At 39.3% G+C, this 18,635-nt stretch overlaps 1 protein-coding gene across 1 annotated transcript; it reads right to left on the bottom strand.

The window, feature by feature from the left end:
• Positions 1 to 1,294: 1,294 nt before the first annotated feature.
• On the bottom strand, positions 1,295 to 16,812 carry LOC140235497 (actin-related protein 10-like). The gene is made up of 10 exons (XM_072315525.1): positions 16,685 to 16,812; positions 14,375 to 14,527; positions 13,554 to 13,662; positions 11,430 to 11,537; positions 9,564 to 9,631; positions 8,606 to 8,721; positions 7,348 to 7,424; positions 5,725 to 5,880; positions 4,812 to 5,013; positions 1,295 to 4,153 (listed from the first exon to the last, which is right to left on the bottom strand). The coding sequence occupies exons 1-10, from the start codon at positions 16,759 to 16,761 to the stop codon at positions 3,948 to 3,950; spliced, it is 1,272 nt and encodes a 423-aa protein (XP_072171626.1). The 5' UTR covers positions 16,762 to 16,812; the 3' UTR covers positions 1,295 to 3,947.
• Between the last annotated feature and the right edge of the window lie 1,823 nt (positions 16,813 to 18,635).

Below are 18,635 nucleotides of genomic sequence, written 5' to 3'. Positions count from 1 at the left end.
TAGGGTCAAAATGAGTACATGATTACTGAGCTCTGCGCCGAAGTGCTCCGCCTCGATTTGGCCATCGGTACTGTGAAGCTGGGTTGTGACAGTTACCACCCTGTGGGCCCGGGGCCCGAGGCAGCGGCAGGAAAGAGCTGATGGTGTAACGTTTACTTGTAAATGGCATCCTATCGTCTCCTTGCTAAACTAGTCAATAAAGGATATTTGGAATGATGGAAACCTTGAAGTGTGAGCGCAGTAAGGCTTTGTTTTTGCGCTTTTTGGTTGTTGGCTGAAGAAACTTCAAATGTCATCTCTTTTGTGTCAAACATGCAACACTTTTTACGCGAGGCTTGAAAGCACAACAAATGACAGTGAGATCAAACCTTCTCTCCACGTCCTGTTCTCTGTAACCATAGACCCAATAACACGGACTTTTCACGACAGTCTTTCTTTGATGCAATGATCGTCACCGACACATGATTATGTGTATCTTAATGAGTACATTCAGGTGTCTTGACAATAACGATTGTGTAATCATGTATCGTCACTAAGAAAGAATCGTTTCCCTCATTTCAGTCTCGTTTCGCTGATGTGCCTTTTTTCAGACGGAAATGTCTTTGAATAAATACAGATGATGAGGAGCAGCAAACCTGAGATCACAACAAATTTTGTGTCAAAAGATGGGCAATTGCTGGTTCGCACATTTTTGCACACGCACAAGACCTTGCCTAGTGGCAAGATATAACTGTTCTCTACCATTACCGTCCCTTTTTGCTCTCGAATAAGCTGAAGAAAAGTGAAATATTGAGATCACAAATGACAATCATTCTGCCAAAATGTTAGCTTTATTTTAAAAACTGCCTGCTTCTCCCAAGCGAAATTGAGGTACGATTTCCTAACATACATCACAACTGCACATTCACTTTACTTGATTTTTGGGAGTTATTTTCTTTTGCGCATATAGTTTTAGATTTCTCGAATCTCCATCTTGTTTTTCTCCCGGCTTGCTGGCGGTGACGATCATGGGATCAAAGCAGTGAAGCACGCTAAAAAATGTCTTTGTGGGGCTTTTGAGATGTACAGGTGCATGAATTAATTAACGATACGATGAATGTCCTTGTATATTAGGTCCATGCTGTAACTCACTCTTTCATCACATTCCTCATCATATTCATTTCTTTTTTATAGAATACATCACTCACGTACAGTACTTTCTCATCATTTTCTTACATGACACAATCACAACATGCTTGTAAAGAGCCAAAGAAATGATAATGGTACAGTCAAATAATTTTACCTATATGCTGTACATTATTATTTATTTACTGCTGTATAGGTACATGTATATGCAAGGAATACATTTCACACTTGCATGGAGCATTCAATAATTTAGGAGTGTTAGCTTTATATACCTTAAAAGAGCACTATTTCATCTAAAACTTGGAGACTCTAGACAACCCTATGCTAACTCCAACTTGAATTGGAAAATTTCTACAGAGTTGTGTGAGCATGGATTGCTCTAGACCTGATCAATCAAATTTTGGTAGTATCCCAAGCCCAGACACATGATGGTACATTTCTACCTGGATTACTGCTACGAGTAGTTTGTGCATTTTTGTAAAAACTATCCATAAACACATACCAATGAAGATACAGTATTGCTGTGGCTCCGTGATGCCTGAGCACGAGCAGGTATGATCCGTACAGAGTCAGGATGTAACATCAGGGCAGCATTTATGAAATCATATCTATAATGACATTATCATAATTATTATAAAGAGTGCAGAAAATTTGCCGAGTCATAACACATACAATGCATTTTCTTTTATCTTTTAGAGCTAATTTTCAAAGCAGACACTTGATTGATACACAATGACATGTTCATACAGTAATACTAATCTTGAATATTACAGCAATTTGACATTTGTATGACAAACCACAGCTTAAAGGGATGGTACAGTATTAGTAGAGATGAGAATTGGGCTTTTAACTTTTTGCAAGATATCAAGAAAACATTTACGAAATAATACAGTGCATACCATTTTAGGAGGAATTAAAAGTTTATTTAATGAAAATCGGGTTTGGAAATACTGAAACATCAAAAAACAAAGTAAAACAAAGTGATCGTAATAAAGTGTGGGTCCCACACTTTACTAGAATCGCTCTGTTTTGGATATCTCGGCCATTTCAAAACCATTTTTCATCAAATAAACGTTGAATTCCTCGTGGAATTACACGCTCTTTCATATTTCACAAGAGGTTTCTCATTATCTCACCCAAAAATGTTAGAAACCTGAAATTAGGTCTCAACCAAAACAATACGATCCCTTTAATCATACCTATGCATTCAATTTTTGCAGGACTCTTCCATTTAGGGATCAAAAACAGAGAGCGAGCTCTATGCATAAAAGTAAAAGCATTCACTTCATGATGAGTTTTTTGTTTTTCTCTCTTTTTTCAGCACTCATTTTCTTAAAACTACTACACCCAAACAAATCTCTTGGTGAAATTCTGCTTCAAATGAAAAGCAAACAGCATTGATATCAGGGCAAAGAATATGTGCTTCACATGGACTACATGTTTGATGATCTAATCATTTAGAGATATAGTATTTCCACAGTGTATTGGCCATATTCTAGCAAGTACAAGAACATGAAACAATGAATGAAACTTTACATACTGTGTATTACTCATAGGTATTACATCCAATATACTACATGTATATCAAAGCTTTTATAACATCCTGTAATTTATGGTTTACATAGTAAATTCACCTATCACTCTCAAATATCATGTTGGTGTCAAAGAAATATATCGTCGCTGGGGTGACAAGACCTCGTACCTCAAAAATATCAAATGTTTAGGAAAGCCAAAAAACATGGCAGCCAAAGCACTACATCAAATGGAAAAGCCTTTCCTTTGACATGCCGTGGGGGCTTCATGTTTCAGGTAGGACAGCTAGGATTTGGACAGGACATCACTTAAACTGATTATCTGACCATTAATCACAAAAAGTTACACGGTCTTATCACCTTACTCCTAGCAACAATGTGTTCCTCTTAAGACTCTTAGAAACCTGTCATTGTAAAATTAAAGGAAAATTAAACTTGAGATTACTCTAATCTTCTGTACACAAGTTGCATATTTCCCATTTACAAAGAGAAAAGAAAGGGTAGATATCACATGGTTTGTCTGTATGACATTTTTCTACACAATCACAGTTAAAAAATATATTGCACATACTATGTGAACCGTTTCATAAACTGATATAACATGACAAAGTAGGTATGTACTAAAGTGGCAAGCATGGACAGAGGATATCAGGAACAAAACATAAAACATTTGATAACCTATGTATGTATGCTGGTTGGTCCTTCAGCAAAATATTTATTCCTATGAACATAAATGCATTATTCCTACCCTGAAAGCTTTCTTCCACAGATGTCTTTACCAATCCCCCTACATCCGCCCCCACACGCATGTACGTATGCACGCAAGCACACACACACACACACACACATTTGTGTTCTTTACAACATAAGCTGCTTGCAACTGCAATGTCACTAAGTAAGCAAGTAAGTACACAGTCTGAGTCACGCCCCCCTAATGAACGTAAGACTCCCGTCTTGACCACGCAATTTGAATGGATCGGTGACTGTATCCAGAGCCATACTGCATGGCTGGGTTGATGGCTGCAAAACTTTTGCAACAACAATCCTTCATCACGCAAGTACATTAACATTTTGAGATGTGCTGAATGTTTTCCAAAGTCATGGCAGGAAGATCACTTCACTTTTTAATTCTTAAAATACATGTAGCATGTGATCATCTACAGCGAGTCTACATGCTTCCCTTCCACACTGCTGTAACAATCGCGACAAACAGCTGAGTTCTTGTGGGATGGATGAAGCATTTGAAGCTCTGAGAACATAGCTGGCATTGAACACGACATGGACTCTTCTTCATTTTTCTGACAGGCCTTTTGTGTCCCCAGACTGCCTGCGTAAACTGAACGCCTTCAGCGGTGTCTTGTCCTTTGCAGTGGACTGCTCAATGTCATTGGTCCCGGGGGTCAGTGAGCACCAGTCTGGGACGACCTCTGACTGCAGGAATGCCTCTCTGGACAGTGACCGATAGCTGAGCACCTCTAAGGCTCCAAAAATGGCTCCTGTCCAAGGAACAACACAAAATATTCAATAGTACACTGTATTTCTCTTTTGTTCAACTTCAATATGGTACCAAACCAATAATACTGAAGAAAAACTAAAATGATGGCATATGGAAACCAGAATATACATTTACCTGTAATCAAGTGTGTTCCTTCAAACCTGAAATTTCCTGGCAGTAAAAACATTGCAAACTTCGCAAATTAATCTGGTAAGGTACGACTTGCTATTGTTCTTTTAACAGAAACAATACACAAACATCTGAAGCACTCGGTGCACTAGTTTCACTTCACAGAGAGAAAGAAAACTAATGACATGCATCTATGCTCAGTCTAATATAATCATCTAATACACAACACCAGTAGATATTTTCTTCATTTGTTTTCCCTACCTACATTCCTTTTCGACAGCATGACCATGTGGTCGCCGATGGGTGATTTGTTCACAAAAAGCGACCTAAATCATATAAAACCCCATTCATGCACATGTGTTTATTTACAGAGTGCACTTTCCAAACAATGAATGCACTGCTGAATTAAAAACAAAAAAACAAAAATTGAAATAAAAATTTGAACACAGTGGTGTCACAATACACTCTTAAGTTAGCAAAGGTTGGCAAATCGCTGTATTTGAAGTGACATATTATGTGTCTGTACTGACCTCCCAACCACGCAGTGAAGTTGGCCTGGGATGGTGGGGAGTGGACCTTGAAGGTGGTAATGGCTAGGCACTCCTTGTACTTTGGTTTGTCGAGGAGGAATCTAAGCTCAGCCAGGAGGCGGTGAGAGAAACCAGGCAGCATGGTAGTACCTCCAATGAATACCAAGTTGTCTGCCATCGGTTTGCGCATGTCAATTGGACACTTGGGTAGCAGTTAAAAGACAAAGAGTGGAAATATTTTCTGGGTAACTAAATACAGATTTCATTCTAACTTTTTAAACATTCATCATACACGATCCTGAGGACCAAAATTTAAAAACTGTTAGGGTGACCATAAAATATCAAATATTAGGATCATGTCATCGGGTGAGAAAGAGAAAATGCTAAGATATTTTATAGACACCTTGGCAGTTTTTAAATTTTGGTCCTCAGGATCATGTACGATGGACCTTTGAGGGAAAAAACAGAGAAGAGCTCCCTGGTCTGCAAAACGAGTATGATCTATCATATCTTATTGTTTTTCTAACAACAGTTTCTTTGAGTCACAAGCTAAAAACATAAACAAACAAACAAGCAAACAACAAAATAACAACAAAACTCATTATTCAGAAGGAAACAATTTAAACATCAACAAATAGTATATGATTTGAAATATACCAAAAGTTACATATTCAAACATTCTGTCAGCTATCTAATAGGAAGGAAAACAGTCAAATACGCCATGAAATATTCAAACCCTGTGTCCAAACTGGGACATAACAACAAAGTAATTGCGAGGTGTCTGGTTCATTAGACACTTACAATATCTTGGGACGATTATTATGAGTAATGAGGGAGGGTAAAAGAAATCATAAATTGCTTTCATGTTCCCAAATAAGCATTAATTTTACGGGCATAGAGAAAAGCAGCATACCTTTAGAATAGAGTCCAGAATGAGAGTAGCAATGGACTTCTCTTCATTATCCTGCTCAAAGAGGACTTCACATGCAATCTCCCGAGACTTGCCCTGGATGACCAGAGTTTGGGATCCATCCAGTGGGTAATCCACTGAGGCTGCTGGGCTGGGCCACTGTGGCAAGAGACAAGTAGGCTCTGTTTTTTTTTAAATCACTGCCTCATGTCACAAATTGACAGTCTTAATTCATTAAAGGGAAGATAAACCCCAAGAGCAATGTGGATTGAGTGAAAGCAGTAACATTAGTAGAACACATCAGTGAAAGTTTGAAGAAAATCGGACAATCGATGCAAAAGTTATGAATTTTTAAAGTCTTGGTGTTGGAACCGCTGGACGAGGAGACTACTAGAGGTTATGACGTATGAGTGGACAACAATACCAAGAAAATATAAAGAAAATTCTACAAAAATTTATTTTTCATGAAAATTACAAATTCCATCAACTTGATATTGACATATGTTAAGGGTAGCAATTATTCCCCCTGCTTTCTGAAAGAGGTTGGTCCATTGCTCTTTCATTATTCTAGAAAAGTGAATTTTTGTTGAATTTCCTTTATATTTTCTTTGTATTGTTGTCCACTCATACGTCATATCCTCTAGTAGTCTCCTCATCCAGCGGTTCCAACACCAAAACTTTAAAAGTTCATAACTTTTGCATCGATTGTCCGATTTTCCTCAAACTTTCACTGATGTGTTCTACTAATGTTGCTGCTTTCACTCAATCCACATTGCTTTTTGGGTTCACCTTCCCTTTAAGTGTAATGGTGGAAACTCACAGTGCACCGCATTATTCAGAGACTGCAATGCGTGAGCACTTTTGGAAACATTCTGTTTTTCTAAAGTCATTTAAATTTTTAAAATAGTGTTGTCAATAGAAATGCAGTGCAGCAAAGTTGTAAAGAAAATTGAAAGCTTTTCTGTGATGTAAGGGATTGTAAATTTCATGAAAAAGCTATAGCTGTGTCACTTTCAATGTAGTTAGGCATATTGCCAATTTATCTATTGATTTGTACGTGGTTGTGCGCTTGAGCAAAACATGCAAAGTTGTCAAGATGTCGACCGAGTCAGGTGTGTGAATGTGGCACAGAATGAGTTTAAAAACTTGTATGACTTTAAATGGGTAATATATGTACACAATTAACACAACAGCTGATTGGTCTTGTAGACAGTGAACTTGGGTGTAACTGCTGAAACACCAACGATACACTAATTAAAAATTCCCCCCTTGATACCCTCCCCATCCCCTAGATAACTCATGGCAGTTCAATGTTGAATCAATGGGAGACTTCAGTCTGAAAATTTCTCCCACGCAAAACACTGATGAACTCTTGGGGTACTTGCTGCTCAGTGGCAATGCAGCCCTGGCACACATTTCACCTGATGGGAGGTGATATAAACACAGTTTAATAGCTACAAAAACACACAAGTTTGTGACATTCCCAAGCTTTATAATCCTTTGTTCTGAAAGGCAGGTGGAGAAAAAAAAATATCATTGGTAACAACCATAATTTTCCATCATATCACAAGTTTAAAGTGAAAACTAAATCTCCAAATGATGCATGCATAATTGACTCTGGATTACCTTGCTACTGTCCTCTTGCAAGATACTTTGTTGAATAGCAGTAGCTCTGTCCAAGTTTGTAACAAAACACGTCCTCACTGTTGGAAGCAAGACAGAAGAGCATAAAAATGGCATATCATTTGTCGTAACACTCCCAAATGTGATGTCACAGAAAACACTTGTGTCTGACGACTCATCACAACTTCCTTTTTGAATCCACATTTTGCACTGTAAAGTAAGATATGATTTTCCTTTTATCACTGAATTTCAGGTAGACTGGTTTGCATTCTCATGTACTTAAATACAATTTAAATATACTGCTCCTATTGTTATGCAGTCTTGTCAAAGGGAATAAAATCTCTGAGGTGGCATACATTTGCCTTTCAGGTCCATAACTTTGTCTTTGACCAGAGAGAAGAGCTTGCCAACTATCTACAGGATAATGATGTAAAGTGTGACTCATCCACGGAGTTGAGAAATTGAAAACTTTTTGTAAAGAGATGAACAAAGTGTCCAGCGAGCTGTTTATGATAACATGGGAAAAGCCTTCCCTCTTACAAGTAGGATGATTAACAAGTAACATTTCACCAGCATACAAAAAAAAAGTTATCCTGAAAATTCCTTGACATCTTGGCAACAGACGCATAAACATTGCCCCTTTACCTGTAAAGCAAAGACTACCTGTCTGTCAGTAAGAGCTGAAAAAAACAAAACAAAAAAATAAGATAACCGGGGGTCTCGCGCTCACCCGAGTATCGCAAGTTTACCTTTCACGCAGTCACTAATCTAAATTACACACAGCTCTACTAAAACTTGACTAGGCATTCTCAAATAGAAGATGAAAATGTACAATTAGGGCCCAACTATTTTAATTAATTAATTTTTTTTTTTTTTTTTTTTTTTTTTTGGGGGGGGGGGGGGGGGGGTTTAGCTCACTTGAGCCTTGGCTCAGGTGAGCTAAAAAACCAAGATGGACCAGGCTACACAAATTTATCTAACAATGGCTACAGAATTGTGGCTTTGTGGCATATTTTAACAGAGTCCAAACATAGGATGTCACGATAGTGTATGAATTAATATGTAACGAGTCAAATTATCTTTTTTTTTTCAAGGATCATGTTCCATCACCTGAATGCAAGTGCTCCTAAGAACAACTATATAATCACAGGAGGTAAAGTTTGCCACTGTGCCAGAGACTGTGGCTGAAGTGAGTGTTAGTCTGTGCTATTTTCACCGTAACTACTGGTTTACTTTGGACAACCATTGAGGTATCACACACCTTTGATATCCTCTAGAATATCTGATGGAATTTTGTCCATAACAGAGCTCAGTGGTTTCTCCTCCTCACCATCTCCCTTGATGACCCCTGTCTCTTTCAGATGGAGGGCAAGAGATCTTGGGAAGGGTAAGAAAAAATACAAATCGTCAATCACAATAGACATTTCATGGTAGCTACTTGCAACTAAGCATGACAAAAAGTTGAGTTGGTCTCCTTGGCATTGAAAACAGCACTGCAGTGATATTGTGAACTTTGCCTAACACTTGTCTTTTAAAAAAAAATCAAAGCATTTGGGCCAGCATGTATTACAATCTATGATACATCCGTTCGAACACAACAAAAATGTAGCTTCATAAGAACAAAGCTAAGGCATAAACAAAGCGGCTTAAAGGGACTGTACAGTACTGGTTGAGGTGGGGATTCATGTTTTGAACATTCCTAAGTGAGATAATGAAAAGCCTCTTATGAAATATGAAAGAGCATGTAATTTTGAGAAGGATTCAACGTTTATTTGATGAAAATTGGTTTTCAAATGGCTGAGATATCCAAAAAAGTACTAATAATAAAAGGCGACATGCCACAACTTATTTGGATCTCTTTGTTTCACCTTGTTTTTGGATATCTCGGCCATTTCAAAACCGATTTTCATCAAATAAACTTTTGATACCCCTTAGAACTGCATGCTCTATGACATCTCAGAGTGGTTTCTGAATATCTCGCAAAACGTTAAAAGCTAAATCCTCACCTCGACCAGAACTGTACACACCCTTTAATATGAAAAAGACAAACAAACAAATTATAGAGCTTATCAAAAGAAACTTTTGCCAGCTACTGTACAAAGTACAAAGCAGTGTACTGGCTATATAAATTCTGACATGAATTGCGCTATCAAACATCATCAAGACTCACCAATACATGAAATCACTATAGTAACATACACCGAGAAACACAAACTTACTCATGGATTTCTTTCCCTCCAAGGGGCAGAGATTCCACTGCTTTGATGATGGGGTAGCCTTCATAGATGTACCGTGGAGTCAAGGATCCAAAATATTGGCATAATTTCTGTTCATGGATTAATCATATAGGGCCCCGATGAACAGAAATAATATCTCTACTACATCTTAAAGTGGTTTCAAATTTTCACTTCTTAGTACAAGGTGCCCTGAATTGTGATCGTGTGACAACCAGATGAAATGCTGATATGGCTCAACCAGGCAGTCTGCACCACATATTCAAAAGTCCTGTCACCAACTGTTTTGTTTTGTTTTGTTTTTGCTTTTGTTTTTTGTTTTTTTTTTTTGGGGGGGGGGGGGGAGGCAAAAAAGAGGGCTCACTCCTTACCCATCATCATCATATCATAAATCAAATCCTTCACACTACTTGCCTAAATGCTACTAGCTCTGGATGACAATCACAGAAGCAGTTGTCTGTCCTCAAGGGAGTTGGGTAAAGAACAAGAGACCCATGGGTCTAGCGCTCACCTGAGTATCGCAAGTTCACCTTTCACGCAGTCACTAATCTAAATTATTCACAGCTCTACTAAAATTTGACCAGGCATTCTCAAGTAGAAGATGAAAATGTACAATAAGGGCCCAAATTGTTTAAGATTCCTTAATTTGGGGGGATTGGGGTATGGTGCCCATTTTGATAAATTGAGATCCTGACCCCCTAGGGATGCTACCTGCCAAGTTTGATGAAAATCCATCATGAGGTTTTTGAGGAAGAAGATGAAAATGTACAATTCAGGCCCCCATTTGGACCTTCCCAACCCCCCCCCCCCCCCCTGCCCCCAAGAGGGGCACCCCTGGATTTGCTATGAACAAACTTGAAACTACAGTCATTAATGTACTCACTCATAGTATTATCTTAGCTCTATAACTTCTGATTCTAGAGAAGATTTTTAAAGATTCCTTCATTTTGGGGGGTTTGCCCCCCCCCCCCCCCCCCCCCCCGGGGCCCCTGGGTGGGGCATGGTGCCCATTTTAACAAATTGAGATCCTAATCCCCTAGGGATGCTACCTGCCAAGTTTGGTGAAAATTGGTCATGGGGTTCTCAAGAAGAAGATGAAAATGTATAATTTAGGCCCCATTAGGACCCCTCCCCACCCCCCTCCCCACCCCCCTCCCCTGGGTCCCAAGGGGGGCATCCCTGATTCTGCTATGAACAAACTTGAAACTCCAGTCATCATGGGGTTCTCAAGAAGAAGATGAAAATGTATAATTTAAGCCCCATTAGGACCCCTCCCCACCCCCTCCCCTGGGTCTTCAGGGGGGCACCCCTGATTCTGCCATGAACAAACTTGAAACTACAGTCATCAATGTACTAACTCATAGTATTAACTTAGCTCTATCACTTCTGGTTCTAGAGAAGAAAAATTTTACAGATTCCTTAATTTTGGGGGGTTTGGGCCCCCCTGGGGGCCCCCTGGGTGGGACATGGTGCCCATTTTAACAAATTGAGTTCCTAACCCCCTAGGGATGCTACCTGCCAAGTTTGATGAAAATCGGTCTTGGGGTTTTCAAGAAGAAGATGAAAATGTAAAAAGTTTACGCACGACGGACGATGGACGCCGGACGACGGACGCCGGACGAAGGGCGATCGCAATAGCTCACTTGAGCCTTTGGCTCAGGTGAGCTAAAAATAAATCACAACATGACAATCTGCTCAATACTCATGCATCAAATAGTAACACGTATAAAAGGTGCGACACTGGTGACTGCGTTCAATTCACCATGCTAATGCATAATTTTTCATCATTTGATAAGAAGAGTAAATGACTTGCTGCCACAAGCAGCCTTTGGATGAGGCATTCAAGGATATTGGAAGAACGACAGTCTCTGTGAAGCCGGCATCCAAGACCAGTGCTGTATTCACTCCAAGTGTGAAGAGAGTGGTCAGGTGTGATGGAGCAAACAAAATGGATGGTACCTGCAGTATCAGAAATGGAAAAAAAAAAAAAAACTAGAAATGTCGCTTTGGCGACTGGTATGCCTCCGCCATAATGCATGATTTTCCCAATAGGTCTAGATAGTACATGTGGACAATGTGTGATTACATTTTCACAAAATTGGCAAAATATTGAAATGACAAGTTTGTCACAAATGTGTTGAATGTTCACCTTCCTTGACCTAGGATTTGGATGAATTAATTGGATGAATAGGAGAGCATGTATCTAGGGATTTAAGGACTTTAACTTGACTTTGACCCATTCATACATTTAGGCATTGAGTAATTTTCAAGGTACAGGTGTGGAGAAAAAGTGCAATTTCTGAATTGAATAGTAAATTGTTACCATTTTCATCTGGCCCTTGACCCTAAAATTCATAAGATAATCACTTTCAGGTAGAACATGCATAATATGTACTAAGTTTCAAGATAACTTGAGCCACTACGAGATATGGAGGAAAAAGTTAGTTCAGCACTTTCACTTGATCTTTGACCTTTTGACCTTTGAGGCAAAAAAAGAAGAAAAAAAAAAACTTTCCAGAGAATTTCTATTAGGTTACACATGCATACACCAAGTGTAAAAAAATAATAACCCTGCTGGCATTGCATAAATATGAGGGAAATAGTAAAATTTTGAAGTGTTGCACTAGACCTTTGACCCCTGACCTTTGACCCCATGAACCCTACACTCTCTAGATAATCACTTCCAGTCAGTACATGTATATACTATGTTCCATGAAGATACCTTGAACAATTTTCCAAGGCACGGAGAAAAAAAAAAGAAGTTTTGATATTTTTACTTGACCTTTTGACCTTTGACCTCATGACCCAAACTTTCACCAGAGAATCTTAATTGGGTAATACATGTATACACTAAGTTTCAAGAAAATATCTTCAGGCATTCAATAGATATGGCGAAAATAGTGAAATTTCATGTATTTGACCCTGACCTTTTGACCTTTGACCTTTGACCTCATGACGCAAACTTTCACCAGAGAATCTTAATTGGGTAATACATGTATACACTAAGTTTCAAGAAAATATCTTCAGGCATTCAATAGATATGGTGGAAATAGTGAAATTTTATGTATTTGACCTTGACCTTTTGACCTTTGACCTTGAGCATGTGCACCCAAAAGTTGATAGGCACAACTTCACCCCCTAATACACATACATGCCAAGTTTCATTAGGATACCTCAACAGGTTTTGATAGTTACCTTGTCCACAAAATTCATTACGGACGGACGGAAGGACGGACGGACGGACGGACGGAAGGACGGACGGACGGACGGACGGAAGGACGGACGGACGGACGGACGGACGGAAGGACGGACGGACGGACGGACGGACGGACGGACAACCCAAAAACATAATGCCTCCGGCACCACTTCGTGGCGGAGGCATAAAAACAAATGTAAACATTATTGCACCTAAATTTAAAGTCCACACTCTCGGCACCCGATGACGTGAGTAGTTCTCTTACTATGAAATGCACATCACAAATGCAAAATACAACACTGACACTGGTTTTCACTGAAGATTGATTGATATGAATCGCTGTCGGATCTTCCAGTAATCAAATTTGCACCAAAGTGGCATATTCTGTGGCTTTGTATCCCTGGCACCTATAATGTCCACATATTCTTTGTTTGCCTCTATGGGTCAGTCAGTTATTGAGTTCCATCCTTATGAAAAAAATTAGCAAGTGTAATTCACAAGCAAGGCAAACATAGCCTTTGACACACATTGTACAAATACTCTACATGGATAAGGAAAAACATTCTTTCATTCACCTTGGACACACCAGCATCTCACCATTCACGATGTGTAAAAAATACAATCCTATTACAGAGTGAAACTTACACAGTATTCATAAGTTGCACTCCTAAATAGATTTTTACTTTCTTTTAATTGATTAGTGGAAAAATGAACAAAGAAAATGGGATTCTTTTAATTGATATAACATCTTATGTGCTGCCTCTTACTGGCCTGCTCACCTCATATCGCTTGAAGAATACTCTGGCTAGGGTCAATCTAAATTGAGTCGGACACAAGACTGATTCACAGATCACTACTCTCCTGTCTCGAGGATTCACAAGAAGATGCCTGCAAGCAAAATCAGTGAATCGTGTTGGAAAGTGCAGTGGGTGGTTAACATCACTGATTCATAACTATTTTCTTTCTTGCTCAATTTGAAAGAGGATCTGTTGAGAGCAATCAATCCAAAGGGAAGCATCAGTGACGTGTTATGTTATGAACAGAGCAAATCATACAAACTTTTTTTTCTTTTATACAAAATGTCATAGCAACTTAACCAAAGAGCAATTTCCAAATACCAACTGGATATCAATATCAAATCAAATTTGGGCCCTTGGGGTATATTTGCTTGAGAAAAAATAAAGATAATTTTGCAGTCAATTGATTCAACAAAATTCTCTTGCACACTATCATTGTTGCTGTAAGAATTACCACCTCCACAAATAATATCCCTGCTATAAAGTCAGTTACTCTTTGTCACAATTTCTTGGTAGCCTACATCATTCTAGCTCAATTCCATTTACACAATTCTTATCTTTTTATATGATTTGAAGACACAGGTAGTTTCTGATTTGAACCCAGAAGGGCATTAACTCTGCAAAATGCATTTACTGTATTTCCATCAAATGAAAGACCTCACACATTATCAATGTGTTGTATAAAACAAGTTTTGTTGGCTGACTTTGTAACAACTTAATATATTTGTTGTTTTTTGTAATGTAGTAAACAAAGCAATTCAGCGGAATGAATCAATACACAAAGGATAATAATTATTTCTTACCTGAAATACAAGACATGCAAAAATTCAACAAGGAGATCATATAGTTCCTCTGTGTTGGAGTACTCCCATATATGTGTGACCTTCCCAGTCTTGGACAGTTTGACTTTGCTGGGAACAATTGCCCTTGGACTGGTCTCACCTGCAAACCCAACTCTAGTGGATGAAAAGGGAAATGATGAGGATTATTAGAGGTAAGGAATACAACTGCGATTAAATCAAATGACACTAGCAATCAATTTATCAACAACCTGTCCCTTCACTGACAGCTGCAGCATGGAATTGCCAATTTGTGTTTGATTACAAAAGAATAATGATTTAACATTCTATGGGTGCGTTTATAAGATTTTGCGGGCCTAGAATCACTGTTTTGAAACACTGTTTTGAAACACTGTTTCAAATCACACTTTCGTCAGGAGAGCGTTTATAAGATTTTTTCTCCGAGCGTGTTGGGGCACTCGCTCAGACTGTGCCATTGCGCAACTCACTCTGCGCAGTTTTTCCTCGGCAAAAGGTCAAACAGAGTGCGCGCAAGGCATTGTGACGTCACATAAACAGTGTTTGCGATCGCGGTTGCGTTTATAAGATTTTTGAAACACTGATTCTACAGAAACACTGTTTGTAAACGCACTATTTTGTGCGTTTACAAACAGTGTTTTAAAACACTGTTTCAAATCACGGCGAGCGTTCATAAGAATTTTTTTCGAGCTAGAATCACTGTTTGGCCATAAACAGTGTTTCAAAACACTGTTTCTGGCCAGAAGAAAAATCTTATAAACGCACCCTATGTTCCCTAATTTTTTCCTGCATCTATTCATACAATATTAAATTGTGAGGGTGGACTTCCCCTTTAACAAACACATCTGTAGCCTTTCACTTGAGCATCGTCTTTGATAATGCAAAACATGTAGCACTCGACTCACAGAGTCACGGGTCCAAAGGAAGGTCCATGCAAATTTGGTTAGAAACCTTTGGCTCTGCCTCTAGTCACATGATGCCCTCACTATTAAATGACCGGGTAGGTAACATTTACTAACAAAACAATGGTGCTTGTGAATAAAATCAGTGAAACATTCATTAAAAAAACAAAACAAAAAACAACTGTTTGGCATGGTTTACATTAATTTAGTAAAGTGTACGTCCGAAAACTTCTGTGCGTTTCTTTGGTTTAAGTACTGTAGCTGTATGGTAACCCAACTACATATCGACCGCCCTTATTGAAAGAAACCGACCGCGTAGTATTGGCGCACAGAATACTTAGTACGCACTTCACTGCGCGCAGAGCACATAAAAATGGACTGGCTTTGACTGTTGATGAGGATGTGAGGGAAAACGCTAAAGTTCACTGTTCATTAATGGTTTTAATCAAGGAGAAAATTTTGAATGAATAGTTTAACCGAATCGTAATGCAATGTCTATGGAAGTTTCTAAAAAGCTTCGTACAACACGGTGTTCAATACAACTCGGTTTGCGTGCATTGACAATGCAAAAACAGCGGTCGATCTCAATAAGGAACGGCATCGCGGGGAGCTGAAATGAGGCCACGCAAGTTCGACGGCGATATTTTTGCACTGAAACTTCGAATTGAAAAGGGAACAATGGCATTTGATAGTGCTGGATTTTTTCAATCACATAGGTCAAGTTTTTACATGAATTTCAGTGTTAAATATTCTTATCAAGCAAATAAATATTAGGCGGTCGATGAGTAGTAGGTCCAACCATACTACAACGTGTAACAAATGTTAAGTAATACTTTGTATATTGTTGACCGACAAGTCTGGCTCATAAACACGAGAGGGGATTCACTCAGCTTGTCTTGAGGAGCCAGGGGGGTGTTTCACAAAGCCGTTCTTAAAGTTAAGAAGGACTTAAGACCGACTGGTGATCAGTTCTTGTGCTGAATTACTGCGATTCTTTACGTACAGTATAGCACATAAGAACTGATCACCAGTCGGTAGACCTCGGTCTCAAGTCCTTCTTAACTTTATTGTGTCTTTGAACGGCTTTCTGAAACACCCCCCAGCCTTTCTTTTCAGGTTCACAGTGCACCACAAGGCCTTGCACGCCAAGCAGCAAGGAATCCTACACTACTATTAATGGTATGGTATCATCATTTTTCAAAGCAATACCCCCTGGTAATTAACATGCAGTGCACTGCGAAGTGGGAACCATTGTGCTGAAGGGGCCTGCCGAGCGAGCTGCCCCCTTCCTGCTCCATGGATTCCTCTCACACCAACACTCACACTTACAGCACAGGCACAGCTCAGATCACGATCACGCACACAATAATGCTGACAATAAGTACAAACTCACTTGGTGTATGCAGCACCTATATCAAATATAGCTGCAGTTTTCTCTACACCGGCACTGAGTCCTTCATAAAGTGGCATTTTGCGGGCCGAAAATGGTCACAATCTGTTCCACACGGTAGACAGGGTAGGCAGGGTGGTCTTCCACTTCACATTAGCTCGGGACTAGTCGGTCGCACGCATAGTGCGTACCACACCGACCACTACCGCATAGAGAACCCTACGCATACGGCGTTTTTATCATCGCGCATAGCGTACTGTTGCACTTGTATGCATACGATCAGTACGATACTGTATGTACAGCCCACCGAACTATCGGTGTGGTGGATCGAAGGGCCCACCGGTTCTTGCTGCAGGGGTACGCGTTGCATGCTGCAGAAACTCAGTCTAGTCTGTCGCCCTCTTCCGATAACTGAGTGTAAATTGCCTCTCCAGTTCGGTGAGAGACTCCCGCATGCAGACTGTAGAGAGAGGTTTGATACGAGAAAAAAATGATGAATCTAGGATGGTCGAGCCCCTGGAAAATCTGTATGGTACTTGTGGATTTGTAAATTCTTTGGGATTTCAGGTTTAGTTTAGTTTGTTTGTTTGTTTTGCAAGAGAGAGAGAGAGAGAGAAAAAAAAAACATGTGTGCGTGTGAAGTAATCACCAACGTTCCTGTGAAAGACAACTGAAGATAAGATTAATGATCTTTCAGTGACCTTTCAATGATCTCAAAGGTCTTTCACAATAAAAAATAAAAGTGATCTTTCAGGGAACTTCATTGTCTCCATGGTATCCAAAAATAATAAAAAAAATATAGTCTTTCAGTAGTCTTTTATGAAAATGGTCTTTCAGCGATCTAGAAAAAAAAAGCCAAAGTCAGATGAAATATCGACAGTCTCTCGAGCTTTGAGTCATTTTTTGGAGAAGGTCACTGAAAGATAATTTCGGAAGATCATTGAGGGACTGTTGCAAGTGGGGGCCCACTTCCGGGTTTCATGACCTAACAAGCAAAACACACACACACACATACACACACACTAGGCCTTCAGCGCAACTTCTGGTGTCACTTCCGGGGTAAAAAAAAAAAAAAAAAAAAAAAAAAAAAAAAGTGGGGGCGAGCCCCCCCCCCCCCGGTTCCGCCGGCCATGTCAATCACCTCCTGAGCAATTACCCCGCACCCTTCCCCTGAGCCTAAACCTAACCCTAACCCTAACACTAAGCAGTATTTAGCCGGGGGTAATTGCCGAGGGGTAATTGCCCTGATACGCTCATGGGCCTTGTTTGCCTATGTAGTGCCGGACTCATGGGTCTTTGCCTGGTGGTGTCGAACTCATTAGCTTTATTACTCTTGGGCTACTTGACTCGTGGGTGTCGAACTCGTGACGCGTACCCGACAAATCCTCCGCCAACAGTTTATCTCCGAAAATTGCAACAATTATGCTCCGTAACATTTTTAATCCGCCGACATTCTCTTTGCTCCAACAACAAGTGCTCTGCCGACAATCAAATTGCTCCTCCGGCAATTGCTGCGAAGATACAATGCAACATTGTTGTTCGGCGACAACTGGGCCTACGCCCGGCAACTATACGCTGTATATGTTTGTTTGGTTTTTATTTTTCTGCAAGGAAACATTGCTCTTGACCGACGATCCGATCATTTTCTTCTACCTACAACTGATTGTGTCATGAAATCAAGGCGTCGGAAAAGGAGCAGGCAAACACAGTGTGTTCTACCAATGATTTTGATATTAAGTAGTATTTATTATTATTATTATTATTATTATTATTAGTAGTAGTAGTAGTAGTAGTAGTAGTATTATCATTATTATTATTATCATTATCATTATCATTATTATGATTATTATTATCATTATCATTATTATTATTATTATTATTATTATTATTATCATTATTATTATTATTATTATTATTATTATTATTATTATTATTATTATCATTATTATTATTA

This window comes from Diadema setosum, chromosome 1 (genome assembly GCF_964275005.1).
Source record: "Diadema setosum chromosome 1, eeDiaSeto1, whole genome shotgun sequence".
NCBI lineage: Eukaryota > Metazoa > Echinodermata > Echinoidea > Diadematoida > Diadematidae > Diadema > Diadema setosum.
This window is presented reverse-complemented; position numbering and strand designations above follow the sequence as displayed.

Excerpts from the sequence above, each read along its gene's own strand:
- LOC140235497 (XM_072315525.1), bottom strand. The coding sequence starts at position 16,761 with ATGCCACTTTATGAAGGACTCAGTGCCGGTGTAGAGAAAACTGCAGCT. Across the intron at positions 13,663-14,374 it reads TTGCATGTCTTGTATTTCAG|GCATCTTCTTGTGAATCCTC; the intron begins GTAAGAAATAAT and ends TTTTGCTTGCAG. Across the intron at positions 5,014-5,724 it reads TTCTGGACTCTATTCTAAAG|TGTCCAATTGACATGCGCAA; the intron begins GTATGCTGCTTT and ends CTGCTACCCAAG.